The 13,427-nt window shown below is 55.0% G+C and overlaps 7 protein-coding genes across 7 annotated transcripts; 4 read left to right on the top strand and 3 right to left on the bottom strand.

The window, feature by feature from the left end:
- Positions 1-23: 23 nt before the first annotated feature.
- On the bottom strand, positions 24-775 carry JN550_005670 (uncharacterized protein; the record flags this gene model as incomplete). The annotated part of the gene is made up of 2 exons (XM_049317322.1): positions 24-697; positions 757-775. 2 exons carry the CDS (start codon positions 773-775, stop codon positions 24-26), a joined length of 693 nt encoding a protein of 230 aa, XP_049172292.1.
- Positions 776-2,221: 1,446 nt separating this feature from the next.
- Positions 2,222-2,662, top strand: JN550_005669 (uncharacterized protein; the record flags this gene model as incomplete). The annotated part of the gene is made up of 3 exons (XM_049317321.1): positions 2,222-2,258; positions 2,314-2,406; positions 2,466-2,662. The coding sequence occupies 3 exons, from the start codon at positions 2,222-2,224 to the stop codon at positions 2,660-2,662; spliced, it is 327 nt and encodes a 108-aa protein (XP_049172291.1).
- Positions 2,663-2,918: 256 nt separating this feature from the next.
- On the top strand, positions 2,919-3,679 carry JN550_005668 (uncharacterized protein; the record flags this gene model as incomplete). Its single annotated transcript, XM_049317320.1, has 2 exons — positions 2,919-3,179; positions 3,251-3,679. The coding sequence occupies 2 exons, from the start codon at positions 2,919-2,921 to the stop codon at positions 3,677-3,679; spliced, it is 690 nt and encodes a 229-aa protein (XP_049172290.1).
- An 843-nt stretch (positions 3,680-4,522) lies between these two features.
- Positions 4,523-5,081, top strand: JN550_005667 (uncharacterized protein; the record flags this gene model as incomplete). Its single annotated transcript, XM_049317319.1, has 3 exons — positions 4,523-4,537; positions 4,603-4,795; positions 4,870-5,081. 3 exons carry the CDS (start codon positions 4,523-4,525, stop codon positions 5,079-5,081), a joined length of 420 nt encoding a protein of 139 aa, XP_049172289.1.
- A 933-nt stretch (positions 5,082-6,014) lies between these two features.
- Positions 6,015-8,021, bottom strand: JN550_005666 (uncharacterized protein; the record flags this gene model as incomplete). The annotated part of the gene is made up of 1 exon (XM_049317318.1): positions 6,015-8,021. One exon carries the CDS (start codon positions 8,019-8,021, stop codon positions 6,015-6,017), a length of 2,007 nt encoding a protein of 668 aa, XP_049172288.1.
- A 2,539-nt stretch (positions 8,022-10,560) lies between these two features.
- Positions 10,561-12,166, top strand: JN550_005665 (uncharacterized protein; the record flags this gene model as incomplete). Its single annotated transcript, XM_049317317.1, has 2 exons — positions 10,561-11,307; positions 11,363-12,166. 2 exons carry the CDS (start codon positions 10,561-10,563, stop codon positions 12,164-12,166), a joined length of 1,551 nt encoding a protein of 516 aa, XP_049172287.1.
- A 154-nt stretch (positions 12,167-12,320) lies between these two features.
- JN550_005664 (uncharacterized protein) lies at positions 12,321-13,243 on the bottom strand (the record flags this gene model as incomplete). Its single annotated transcript, XM_049317316.1, has 3 exons — positions 12,321-12,537; positions 12,597-12,900; positions 12,958-13,243. 3 exons carry the CDS (start codon positions 13,241-13,243, stop codon positions 12,321-12,323), a joined length of 807 nt encoding a protein of 268 aa, XP_049172286.1.
- Between the last annotated feature and the right edge of the window lie 184 nt (positions 13,244-13,427).

Here is a 13,427-nt window from a genome sequence, read left to right as displayed (position 1 = left end):
ATTGGGGCTATCGTGCAACTTCTCTACAATGATGCCTCTGGCTTCTTGCGTCGAAACTTCCTCTGCGCTTCGAGAACCATGACAATCTGGTGTGCGGTGCAAACCAACTCCATTTCCGCATTGCAAATCGTGATGTCCAAATCCATCCTTCCTTCATGAAGCATCTTTGTGGCGGTGCGAGTGAATACCCACTCAAGGCCCTCCTTGGGAACACACCGCTTGAACTCAATGTCTAGCACCACCGTTTGGTTATGAGTCATTGCCTGCATAGCTTCGGCGACCGAGTTGGTCATCGGGGCTGGGACGCCAGGGTGACCCTCCGCCCACTTCTCCATCTCTGCGAAGAGTCTGTGTGCATCGTATAGCCCACCGTTGCGAAGGAGGGTACCGGACATGGACGGAATAATGTCCGTCATCAGAGCCAGATAGGTCGCGTCCATACGCTCGTCTGGGCAGCCGATGCAGCCACTCCACGCATCACAAATGTCGTCGACGCGATGGCTACCACGCGGGTGGAGGAAGAGTAGACGCTTGGTCACATCAAGTATCTCTCCAGAGAGATGCGTGGGCAGCCAATGAGGATCAGATTGACGATTTACAATGCGGCTAAAATCTGGCACAGGTTTTGGAGCCGGCAGAAGGCTCCATGCGGTAGGCACAGTCGGGCCCAGGGGGGCGTCGAAGTTGGTCGCCGTAACTAGGGCAATGACTTGACTTGCTTATCTTGTGAAAGCTGCAAGTGGAGAGTGCTCGTACGGGCGCCAATCTTGAGCATACTGACGACGATGGTACTCTGAATTCGCTCACAAGGCCGAAGGAACTCGAGGTGGAGACTCAGAACATTGGTCTGTTCGAGTGCCGTTATTTTTGGTCGGCAACAAGGTGAGTAGTAGCAGCATGGTGCACAATGGCTGCGATACTGCCCCCAAAAAGAGCTGGAATGGCAGAGAGAAGGTTATGGTCAGCGAGGATTCTGGCTCATCTTCTTGACCGTAGGAATGGGGTGAACCAGACGGGGGCTTCGCGATTGTTATCCACGTCCTATTGCCTAATGTCCATTCAACGTCCCAAGAAGCAGTGTAGGTGTCAAGAGCTACCTGTTGAAGGTCGATCTGCCGTTTAAGAGTACTCGCCATTGTCTCGCGCAATATAAGTGATCCCTCGGCTGTTGATTGATCTGAGAGAATTTAGGGAGAACAAAACACAAAGGTGTCTGTTGAATCGCATCCCCAGAGTGTAAGCGTAAACACACAAGGCGAACGTTGGGCAGACGGAAAGTTTGTTGTCGGGCTGCTTTAAGCGATTGTACTTGGTGGTGGCTAGGAAGGGAGCAATCATGCCTCATGATATGACCCCAGTACCCCTTGCATGGCGCTGTGCAGCATAGTGTTCAGAGTACGGTGATACACAGAGGCACAACTATCTAAGCTCCGGCGTTAGATGAGTGCATGAGGCTGTTACTCATTTTGGTGAGCTCCCTTCTCATGGGCATACTAATCAAGCATTGCCTCTAAATTTTGCCTTCCGATCCAAATCTGTATTCGATAATGAGGAAATAATATTGCAGAAGCCGGGTTCGTATTACCCTGGTCCTATGAAGCATAATCGAGTCTTTCGAATTCTGCATATTCTTTTATTGTACTACGTGCTGAATGACCGATCAATGCGAATTGAAGGGTCTTATGCCCGAGAGCTAATTGCTTTGAACCCTTCTCGTCTTGCTGTCTCATTTGCTATTCACTTGGGCCTTCTTCTGGTGCCAGGCCGACACAAACGCATGCTGCAGAGTCTTGTATTTGACCACAAATTTCTGGACGTGATTCAGCTATATCAGCAATACCTAACATGCTATGTCGATGGCCTGGTTCCTTATCCGCAATGCCGTTGGCCGAGTTCTTGCATCCTGTCCAACGCTATTGCATCGCCCTCAGCAAGGCTTTGCCCGCCAAGTAGGATTGCTGCTGCAGCCTTCCAATAGTAAGGAGGAGCTCACGTCGAACATGCAATCCCGAATTCTCTTCGGCGGGCAATAATTGAGCCTGATTATGAAGCAAACTGCTCGTGCACGATGTTCATCAGAGTCGTTGAATCTAACCCCTGGACGGCAAATCCTCGGGGGTTTTGGCAGTTGCCAAATCTTAGGGAACCCATGCCCGAGAGATCCGCGACTCTGAGCTCATTCATCACGACATTGTGCAGATTACAAAAGTCGCATCGAAAAATGGCTGAGCACCCGTCATTCACACTCGCCGGCCTTTGTGAGCTGTCCCCAACCCCCAATTGATGGATTGGAGTGCTGATGTGAATCGTTAGTGGCCGTCGGCGGCACCATGGGCTACGTCCGCACCCGATCAACGCCGTCCCTCGTAGCGGGACTGGGTCTCGGTGCATCGTATGCAGTCGCAGGTAGACCGCCCTCAGAATCGGGGTATCTTTTGACGTGAGTACCTGACCACTTGCCATAGGCTACCTCCTCAAGGAGAACAAGGACTACGGCACCGAGCTGGCGCTGGGCAACAGTATCGCGCTCCTCGGTTCTGCAGTTCCTCGAATCATCAAGACGGGCGCCCGCGCGCCTGTGCCTCTCGCTCTGGGTGCAACTGGTGCCCTAGCAACGTTCTACTACCAGAAGAAGTTCAGGGAGTTCAGATTCGGTGTATAAAAGCGCCATCTGGTGGGCTTTTCCGACAGCGAAGCCCAACAAGCTTCCCAGCAGCAGGCTGTACGGAAACGTCTGTACGCGCATCCATCAGCGCGGGAAGACCATATTTCGAGGACTCTCGTCAATGGAGGTATTGCTACACGTAGTGTAGCAACAGGCATCTGATGGACAGGGATCTCATTGGGGCATATACCCTGGGGCCGTTCGAGCCGTGTACTCTATAGTTATTCCCCAAGACCATGTATGATAGTGCACAATGGACGAATGCATCAATGGCGAATCTCAACTCACTGTAGTTTTCATGGAAGAGACACATGGGAATATCAAGATCTCGTGCAGAAGTTGCGCCTATCAACGTCCTGGCAATGCCCAGGTGCTTGTTTCCTTCCTAATCAACGCCACGCCGCCTTGGCAGGCTCCTAATGGGACGGCATATGAGCCCTTGGCGAACAATGTCATTGTTTCGGAATTATCAAACGGCACGCTCACCCGCTCTCAGGGCTACAGGGCGGTCGAAGTAGGACGTCGTCATTTATAACATCGAAAAATAGCCACATGCTGCCCCGACTAACCATCAGGCGGTGTCAGTCCTACACCACGATGACTGCTCGTGATGGCACGCAAAGCTCAAGTACCTTTCCGGCAACGAGGTCAGCGCGTGATCAGTTGTTGGCTTTCGTACCCACGAATGGGCAAGCGGTCAGTCCTGATTGTCGGGACTGGCCCTCGTGGTCGAGCATGGATCCTGCCCTGGACAGGCTCCCCGCCGATGCTCCTCCAGCCGTCGACGCGGACCTGCATGCAAGTCATTGGTGGGAATTTGGTAGCATTGGCAGCTCTTCCAGTGCCGATTATGTTATCAGGCTCGCGGTACGGTTCAAGAAGGCACCAGAGGTGCGAGACGATGTTGCAAAAAGCCAAGGTTTCGTGATCTTTATATTCCTGGGTTCGACCAATATGCGCACGGCCATACTGGTGCTCACGTTGGCACCACGCCATCTGCTGGTTTCCGATTGAGGAGCTTACACGCAACCGGCAGCAACACCTCTTCCCCAAAGTAAACAGGGTAACTATTTGCGCGCGCTCCAATGAAGCCGGATCCAGCAGGAATCGCAAGATTGAGATCGTCTGTCGTAACCAGGAATGGCCGGCGGGCTCCGGGACGCCGTGTCGCAATAGAGTTGCCAAGGGTCGAAGCTGGTCCCCTGGCAATCGCGAACCCCCCTCCAAGGGGAAAGGCAGGCTTAGCGACGATAGGCAGGTAGGTTGAACTGCCAGTTTGCAGGGTTGGTGGCAGATCTGCCGTAAGCGAGCGATCAGTAGCGCTGCGACGGGAGCGGCCCAATCAGCGCGCGCAGCGCCATGTCGTGCCGGCGCCCGTACGACGGCCATTCCCACCCGATGCCCCTTTCATCCACCGACCTCATGACCTGGCGGACGGCCGGGGAGGACGAGCTGTGGAGAGCTGCGTTTCGTCTTGTCGCCAGGCGGTCGAGTGTCACGGCCGGATGGGGAAGGTCGCCTCTTCCCCAGGCCCGCCGCGCGTGGGCTGGTGGCCATGGAGCCCACGACTTGCGTCTATGCAGTGGACCCAACGCTAAATCGACTTCAATGACAGTCCTACTCTGCAAGGCCTATGGGCCACTGATTTGGACATTCGCCCGTCGTCGAGATAACATTGGACGGCCTCGCATCTGATAGCCAGCCCGTCTGACAATAGATCGGCACTGCTATAAGAATGGCATATAACTAGCCCATAGCTCACCTATGCCATCCTCTCTCGATCAGTAGTTAGTAGTCTTCCACGCCACTCACCAGCAAAGATCCCTGACTCCCGACTTCCTGGTTCCTGCCGTCAAAATGATTGGTCTCAAGGTGCGCATAGGCCCGTTGCACGTGTGTGAGAATCAACCTTATACTGACCTCGGCCATGGTTGCAGGTCCTCCTCATCTCGGCCCTGTCCGCCATCAGCGTGACTGCCCGTGCCGTCGACCTTGCCGAGCGCGAGACCGTCGACCTGGTCGAGCGTGCGGACTGCGTTTACACCTGCGGCTCGGTATGCTACTGGCAGGAGGACATTGACGAGGCCCTGGCCAAGGGCTACAGCCTCCAGAAGTCGGGGTCTGCCATCAGTATGTTTCACACCTTCGCTCTCCGGCCCCGTAACATTCTTGCAATGATACTTCATACTAACCCGTACATTCAGACAACTACCCTCACCAGTACAACAACTACGAAGGCTTCTCGTTCCCCACCAAGGCCCCGTGGTACGAGTTCCCCATCCTGTCGTCCTACAAGGTCTACACCGGCGGCTCTCCCGGCGCGGACCGTGTCATCTTCGACAGCAAGGGTGCCTTGGACGCTCTGATTACACACACCGGTGCCAGCGGCAACAACTTCGTTGCCTGCAAGAAATAATTGCAAAGTCTGCGTGTGGGACATATGAGGCGTACTGGGGTTGGCTTGGTGAAAATACTTCTACTACTATCATACGTTGCCGATCTGCAGCATTTGCAACGTTTGGAGCTTACAATTCATATTGGAAACCTTTGACTCTGAAGCCTCTGTGCAGTGAAGACCGTGCGTGATGGCTGCCATTGCAGGACGTGGGCTTTGCTGCATTCCACGGCAAAGAAGCCGTTTATTGACCATGAACACAACCCCCCTGTCGTATGGTCGTCGAATTCTGGAGCATCTTGGGCATGTTTTGTCAGCGCTGGACTCTTTCCTAGTCATTTGCAAGTGCAATTCGTGGATACCAATGACTTTCGCCGAGATGATGTGAGATTTCTGTGAAGCAACTACAAAAGCATCAGAGACTCAGGTTTCCAGGGCTTATATGAAAACTAGCTCAGTATACTTGAAGAGCTTGGGAGTTACTGATGTCACATCGCTTACACGCTAAAATGCAGCACATCAATTCGAATTGAGCTCCAACTCTGTCAAGCACTCATTGCTTTCGAGAAATCCAAGACCGCACGCAGATCTTCAATCACAGAATATGTGCAATAAATTATGTATTCGTCGTACTCGTATCTTGTCGTCTGCCCTGTGATGGGCTCAACTCCAACTCTACATGCAAATTTGTTTTCCCAGAACAAACGCCCGGAAATGATGGATCCAAATTGACCATCTAAAACGCCCACACCACGCTTGCCATGCTGTTGAAATCCGACAATCTCCCCAAAAAGAACTTGGTAGGGTGAGACCAGTGACTGGTCCATGCTGTCGTGCGAGAGGTTCTGTTGGTCCTTCTTTGGAACTCGCTTAGATTGGACGGCATTCCAGTTGGCATTCCTAAAAGAATCGCCCGGCCAATTCCAAGGCAGTAAACATGTCGACCCTCCCAATTTACACCCAACCAAGTGTTTCCAATGTGTTGCGTGCCTCGTGGACGGACATGGACTGGACTCCCATTTGCCGGACCTGAGTGCCCCTTCTCAACCGCTGCAACCCGACGGCCACCTTCCAACCTTCTTCTTCACCCAGGACGAACATGAATCGCTTGCCCTCCTGGTCTCTAAGGGTAGCACGCAGTATGTGTAGGCCGCGCTGCTTCCACTCGCCCGACTGCCCACCGGTGTTCGAGTTAGCGTACGAAGATGGGGCATCTCCGTGTGGACAAAGACGACACTCGTTCTTGCAGGTTCGCAGCATGTTCTCGCAAAAGGTATCGGCCTCTTCGCCGGTGAGAACTTTTGGTTGACCGCGATCTACACGCGCGCGTGCGGGTCTGTGAAGCACATTGGGAGACTTGGTAGAGGTGGCCGGCGTTTCGGCAAAATCACGCGAGGAGCACCATACCTCCATAAGCTTGAGCGTCCAAGCTTTGACGTCCCACTCTCGCTGGGGGACGCCGCGAATGTCGTCGTCAATGAAAATACCTTCCGTGGTGATGCGCAGGATCAGGCCCTCGGTGACCGGGCCCTGGCCCGAAATGAGCTGGGAGGCGGGCGTCTTGGCGAATTGGTTCATGAAGCCATAGACAGCCTTGATGACAATCTTGTCGGGGTCCTTGGTGGAATAAGGCCCGCGTACAGACGGCGGTGGCGACGTGCGTGCAGTCGACTGTGAAGGGGCATAGGAAGACTCAGTGAAGATGGTCTCGCCCGATCTTCTTCTCGCATGTCGCTTCGGTTCATCGTAGGGACGGTAGGAGTATGTCTCCTCGTCAACAGTGCCAGTGAAGGTTCTGGCTGTGGGAGCTGGTGGTCGTTTAGCGGAGCTCGGGTTAGGATTGGGTGTTGCGGGCGAAGACGGCTGAGACGGGGGGCGTCCGTTCGGCCAGGGGTTTGTCTTCTCGCCCATAGCAGAGAAAGCATAAGTACTCTTGCGTGTGGCCTCTTCCTTGAGGCGGGAAGCCTCCCTGTCCTTGGCATCCTTCTCGAGCTTCTCTCGGGTCGCCTTCTCCCTCTCAAGTCTCTCTCGCAAGTCCCGTTCCCTCGCCTCTCTCAGTCGGCTTTCCCTTTGCTCCTTGTCGCGCGCCAGTTTCTCCTTCAATTCCTTTTCGCGCTTCTCCTTCTCAGCTTGCTCCTTTGTGCGGGCTTCCTGGTCGGCCTTCTCCTTTTGCTCCTTCTCACGCTGAGCCTTCTCGCCTGCTTCCTTGGCTGCCTTCTCCTTTGCGGCCTGCTCGCGCTTGGCACGCTCAAAGGCTTCCTTTTCACGAAGCTCCTTCAGGCGCTTGGCTATCTCCTCCTTCCTCTTCTGCTCGGCTTCCTTGGCCTTTCGCTCGGCCTCTCTTTTTCGCGTCTCTTCCCGAGCCTTCTCCCACGGATTCGACTGGGGCCCTGACTCCGGCTTCGGGGCCTCCTGGTCTGGACCTGCTGAACGTTGTTGTCCGGCACCCTGTGCTCCGGGTGTTGGGCCAGACTGGGGCGGAGGCGGTGAGGAATGTGGAGGCGGTGGCGGAGGTGGGCCGCCTGCATCAGGTGTAGGCCCGCCAGCCCAACTCTGACCTCCAGCACTCCATCCATGAGTGCCGCCGAAGCCGCCGCCGCTGCTTCCTCCTCCGGGGCCTGGGCCGCCATCTACTTGTGTTCTTCCCAAAGCCCATGCGCCCATGGCCACTGCTATGACCAGAAGCATGATGCCTACGCTGCCCATGCCCTGAAACCCGTTCCACCACGACTTGAAGGCGGGGGCCATGCTCTGGCCCAGGACGACAAGTACCAGGGCTGAGGCAAAGCCTGCGGCGAAGCTGTTGGCATTGGGCTGAAGCGAGGGCAGGTAGAGGAAGCCCGAGCCGGCGGAGTGAGGTGGGATGATGAAGATGTCGTATTTACCGGGCGGGAGGTTCGAGCTGGTCGTCTTTGGGTTCTCGCCGTGAGGTGGCGGCGGCGGAGGTGGGGGACCGCTCATGTTGAGAAAGGCGGCCGACCTGGCCTAGTCGTCGGATCAATGTGTACGACGAAGATATAGAAGCAGGTCGGATCGGATGAGGGCAGTCTATGCTCGAAATCATAAAAGGGAAGGCAAGAAAGGGTATCTGAGAGCCATCAAGGATCGTAACGTCGTGAAAATGCGTGCTGCTGGGAAGAAATCAGCGCCTCGGGTTGTCACAAATGGGTTGATTGGTGTTGAACAGCGACGTGAAGGGGAGAGAAAGAAGTTTCGACGCCAACCGGCAGCGCAAAGGGACTAATGAGCAGACGACCAGGATTTGGGAGCTGGCAAACACACCATGAGCCACGGGGCAGGGGTCGTGATCGTCACTTAATTAGGCATTGGGTGGGAACTGTCCCAGAGGGTTGAAAGCATCCACCTCACTTACCAGGTGGGAAACAGAGCGGAGGCGGAGGCGGAGGCGTTGGCGGAAGCGCTCGAGCAACCAGCGGCTGAGATCGGGTGTCCGGTGCGCGGCGTAACAGGTTCTATACAGAGTTCTTCTCGGCAGACGACGAGGGCGACTTCTTCATAGTGAATTCAGGAGTTGGTTGCACGTTGCACGTGGCGTGGCAGGAATTGTGGTGGTGATGCGGGTAGAGGTCGACTCTTCTTTTTTTTTTCTTGCTCCCCCCTGTCCGGTCACTTCAGGGTTGCCTGGGTTCTGTTTACTTGGGTCGATGTGGGATGTTGACTGACTGACTGACTAACTAGCACACCCGCTGCCCGCACCTCTTCTGTCTCGGGCGGCCTGGGCGGGCTCTAGGGCTGCTGGAGCTGCAGAAAAGCCACCCAATCTCGAAACTGACAGCGGGTCCCCACCCCCTACCACACCCCTCCAGGCCCCCCCTGCCACCTGAGAGCTGCAGCCCGTCAGCCTATCCCAGCGGACCTGCATTCACTTTATCCCCGCTTTAGCCCAACCGAACCAGCGGCCCACCCCACCAGGACGAACAGCAATGGCTGCTCCCGCTCTCGTGATGCTGGTCCGGCTCACTCGGTCGGTCGGTCGCCTTTGACGTGGCCCATTGTAACTAGTCAATTCGATGCTACTGTGGCAGCTGTAGTGGAAAGAGATGAACCTGCAGGTGATACAATGCCACCTCGCGGCCGTGGTGGGTGCTCCCTGCTCTCACGGTTGTCACGGTCCATCGCCGGAAAGAAGGGTCCTACTTGGGTTGGCGGAGGCATCAATGCCATGCTTGCCATGCCTTGATACCGCCCTTGGGCGATCTCGGGGAAAGAAAAAGAACTTTCGACCTGAACCAGAAGCAACGGGTCCAATGTTATCTCTAACATCGTCTAGGCCTTGGCGTCAAACCATTTCTCCCACGTTTCCCGCTGCAAGCCCGCAGATCAGTTGACGAGAGAGCGCTATATCCTGCCTTGTCTGCAGCTGTACGCTCTCCACCGGCACCACGCTCATTCCAATCGTCGCGAACCACCAGATGCACCTCTCATCACGACGCGAACCGCGTGCCCAGAGCCAATTGCTTGACCGGCCTTCGCGTGGGAGCAAACAACACTCTCGTCGCACAATAAACAACCGCCGGCAAGCCCCGTCCAACCCTCGCGAGATTGCCCAATCTTCGCTCCCTGAGAGGTCGCCAGAAGATCCATTTTCTCTGCCATCGGCCAGCGAATCGCGGAAGCGTACCAGAGCTCCCGGCCAGACGGCGCGAGTCGGTGTGGGGGATCGCGCTAAGGACACCAAGGGCAGCTTCCGACGGGTTCATCACAGGACGACTGTGGCTCGCTCAGTTTCCTCCTAGGTAGCCTATTTACGTGCGAAGGGGGGGGTGGCAATCGTGACGTTGGCGATATTGGACTCATTTCATCTCAGGACCGAGCAAGCCAGCATTGTCTGTCCGCAGCTGGACTTGCTGGGTAGGTGGCCCGTTGGCTGGCCTTTGGGCGTCAATTGAACCGAGACGGGTGCTTGTCGAGAAAAATCGGTCAGGGATCCAAGCTCCAATCGCTTACCGCTGGTTGCTGGGCAACGGTCCCACCAGATGGCGAGCTCGCCGCTGGGGTGACGTAGTTAGCTCCCTCGTGCCCCCTGTGTCCCTTTGTGCCCCCTGTAGCCCCTTGGTCGCTGTTGGTTTAGTGGGGCCCACGTGTTTGGCCGTGGCTCACTTGCGTCGCTTTGTCACGTTTGGAATCCAACCGCTTACACAGAACCACGTGGGATGCAGGTTCGGATGGTCAATATTTTCTGTCGTTCTGAGCATCACCACTGTCGATTGTACAATGCACACAGCAATCATCTCGGGCCTCATAGAAGCTATTGAAACCGTGGGAATAACTGTGACTACCATCATCACAGCATCTTCGATGATGGTTATTGCTCGTTGCCCGCAAACAGCTCCCTGAGAGCTGAACGGAGTCTTGACAATGACCAACATGATGGCAATGTTTCGGAGGACAATGAAACTTCCAACGGCCCTACCGCACCGACTTGGTGGTCAAGTTGGCATCCAGTGCCAATGTAGTAGACAGGCACACGGCATCCGTAATGTTGCACTTTCGCACCTGGATACTAAGCCCGAGTCGTGTGCAATGTCTGCGACAGAATCACCCCCTTGGAGAGCTTCTCGAAGCCTTTCGGCGCCACAGAGACGAGTTGCTAGTTCCGATGGACTCCCGCGTAAAGGAAGACGAAATCTACCCGAACGACATACCTCTAGAAGACGAGTTGGCCTCATCAGCAGAGCTCGCTACAGCGCAGACTCTTAGCCCAAGCAGCGACTATGTTGCGATCCCTCCAATAGGCATACTGCTCACTCAACAATATCAGCCGCTGGGCACTACAGTATTTACTACCCAAGCGACATCGACGCTTGGTTCTATCCAAAGCCCTAGACCGCCAGTGCTTAGTCACATGCCCTCGCGAGAGGATTCCGCAACGCCCAGAGAGCAGCCCCTGGCATGGGACGAAATCTTGGGGCATTCAGTAGAACAATCTGGCGCTGAAGCACCGCCGTATGTTGAACCTGTCGTAGCATCTACACGAACGTTGTCCGCAAATGGAGCCAACCGCCAATCCCGTGCACCAACAGTAGGAAAAGCGCCGGCAGGACCATTAGTAGAAGATCCCCTGCCTATCTCGACAGATTATCCCGACAAGGCAGGGCCCAAGCTGGCACGTTTCCGTCCACTAGTCGACCCTCTTGATATCGTCTTCAGAGAAGAGATACACCGCGGGGAGAACGCGCTCATATGGATAGTGACCTGCCGGGGATATACATATGCTTTGAAATTAGTCAGTAATTCGTGCATTGTTCATCGTCTACCAAAGTCGCTTACACAAATCTCAGTTCACACAGTCGTTCGATTCCTGTCCATTCGAAAACGAGTGTCGGGCCTACGGTCGGTTGAAAGAGACAGGTAAGGAACACCTAGCGATCGAATGCCACGGCTACATAGTCTTCACATCATCGTATCTCAACGGGAAGGGAATTCGGTTACCACAACTGGAAGAAACTCCGCAGTTGACAGACAGCGACGAGGAAATGTTCTTCCACGCTCTTCTGAAAGACCTCCCACCAGAGCCCATCGCTACTCTAGATCTGACCCGCACGCAGCTAGTTCAGATGTCCAAAGACCTCCTCGCGGTGCACCGGGTTGGCATTTTCTTAGGGGGCGAGCTTAAGCCATCGTCGTACATCGCAGGCAAGTTGGTGGACTTTGGGCAGTCGAAGACGGTGCCTCATCCGGCTTTGGACAGCCGGGACGGCTTTGAAGTCGGGAAAGACCCACAGTGTGCTGACCAGGTGGCTTTTGATGAGCGGATTGTAGACAGCTGGAATGAGAAGGGTGCTAGTGAGAGGAGAAAGGGAGTCAGGAGGCTGGCTAGGGTGTTCTGCCCGGAGAAGAGGCATTATGCACGCCTGAGGGGCGGAGATGATAGGGGCTTTATCCGAAACTTGAGACTTGGCGAGGGTTGGTTCAATCCTGCTGAATACAAGTGGCAAGTCGAAGACGAAGACGAGGCTCAACGTAATGATGGAAGGAGAGGAAAGAGGGCGCGGTACGACACAGTGGATGACGATGGACGTATTCGAAAGACCGAAGCCAGAGGGAGAAAAAGTAAAAAGCGGCCACGCAGCAGCAACTGCTGAACATGCTATATGACCATGTCATAACTCACACCTGAAGTGCTTCTCCCCACTTTCGTGCTGACCTCATTCTCATATACTAGCAGTGAATAGGTCACACTACGCCATTAGGTTTCGGCTGTAAACACATGATCATCTGACGGCACTCTGGGCCACATTACCATGGCTGCACACTATCACGGAGGATCACTTTTCCAACATCCTCGTCCCTCATGCCCTCGAGCACAGCTTTAACGAAACTGCCAGCAACCGCTGGGTCTCCGGCCCCAAACGCCTTGTTCTGCTCCTGGCTGCCTCCAAGCCCAGTGGCCAGATAGCCAGGCGAGATGCACCACACCTTGACGCCGTCCTCCTTGAGCGTTCGATACCACTCCCTGCCCACGGACAGTCAGCTTATCGCACGGACGAGATGGCGGTCGTGGTCTTCACGTACCTCATCATCATGTTCATTCCAGTCTTGCTGCTGCGGTATGCGGGCACGCCTGTCAGGTGATGCGACGGTTTGGGCCACCCTTTCGGGGCGACCTTGTTAATGGGCAGATCCCTGTTCTCGGACCCAGCCAGGGTCGACGTGCCGCTCGTGATGAACAGCAGGCGGGGGTCACTCGATTTGAGAAGCAGGGGCACAAAGGCCGTCGTGATGATCTGAGTGCCGACCGTGTTCACATTCCAGGAGGCATTCCACATCTCGCGCATGGTCATCTTGCCGGCGTGGAACAGAGGGTCTAGCTGAGCACCTTGAAGCATTACCGTGATCAGCATCAATAAAGCAGAAATTTTGGAACTATACTGACCTGCATTGTTGACCAGAAAGTCAAGTTTGCCGTACGTGCTCTGCACCTTCTGGAAAGCGGCTTCAATCGATGCGTCGTCTTCGATATCGACCTGTATAGCAGTGGCTAAAGTCTTGGACGATGGGAACTCGGCAGTGACATCATTGACGGCCTGTTCAGCTTTCTGAATAGACCTGCCTCCTAGGAGAATTTCATAGGCTTCGTTGGAGCCGAAGAGTGCTCGGACGATTTGATAGCCCAGGCCGGTGTTGGCACCAGTTATGAGGACGACCTTCTTCTCTGCCATTTTATCGGATGTGGTGTTTCTACGACTTGCAGTAACATCTGATACGCCTGGAGAGTCTTCTGTTGGAAGATTCAATGACCCAGAGCAACTTATACACCTCATTGCGGAGAGTTGATGCAAGTCGCCTAGTAGACCGGAGACAAACGGGGTGGGGCTCTCGGCCGACATCTCCGTCAAGTCCCCA

The sequence above is a fragment of the Neoarthrinium moseri genome, assembly GCF_022829205.1.
Source record: "Neoarthrinium moseri strain CBS 164.80 chromosome Unknown scaffold18_Wmoseri_CBS_16480, whole genome shotgun sequence".
Lineage (NCBI taxonomy): Eukaryota > Fungi > Ascomycota > Sordariomycetes > Amphisphaeriales > Apiosporaceae > Neoarthrinium > Neoarthrinium moseri.
This window is presented reverse-complemented; position numbering and strand designations above follow the sequence as displayed.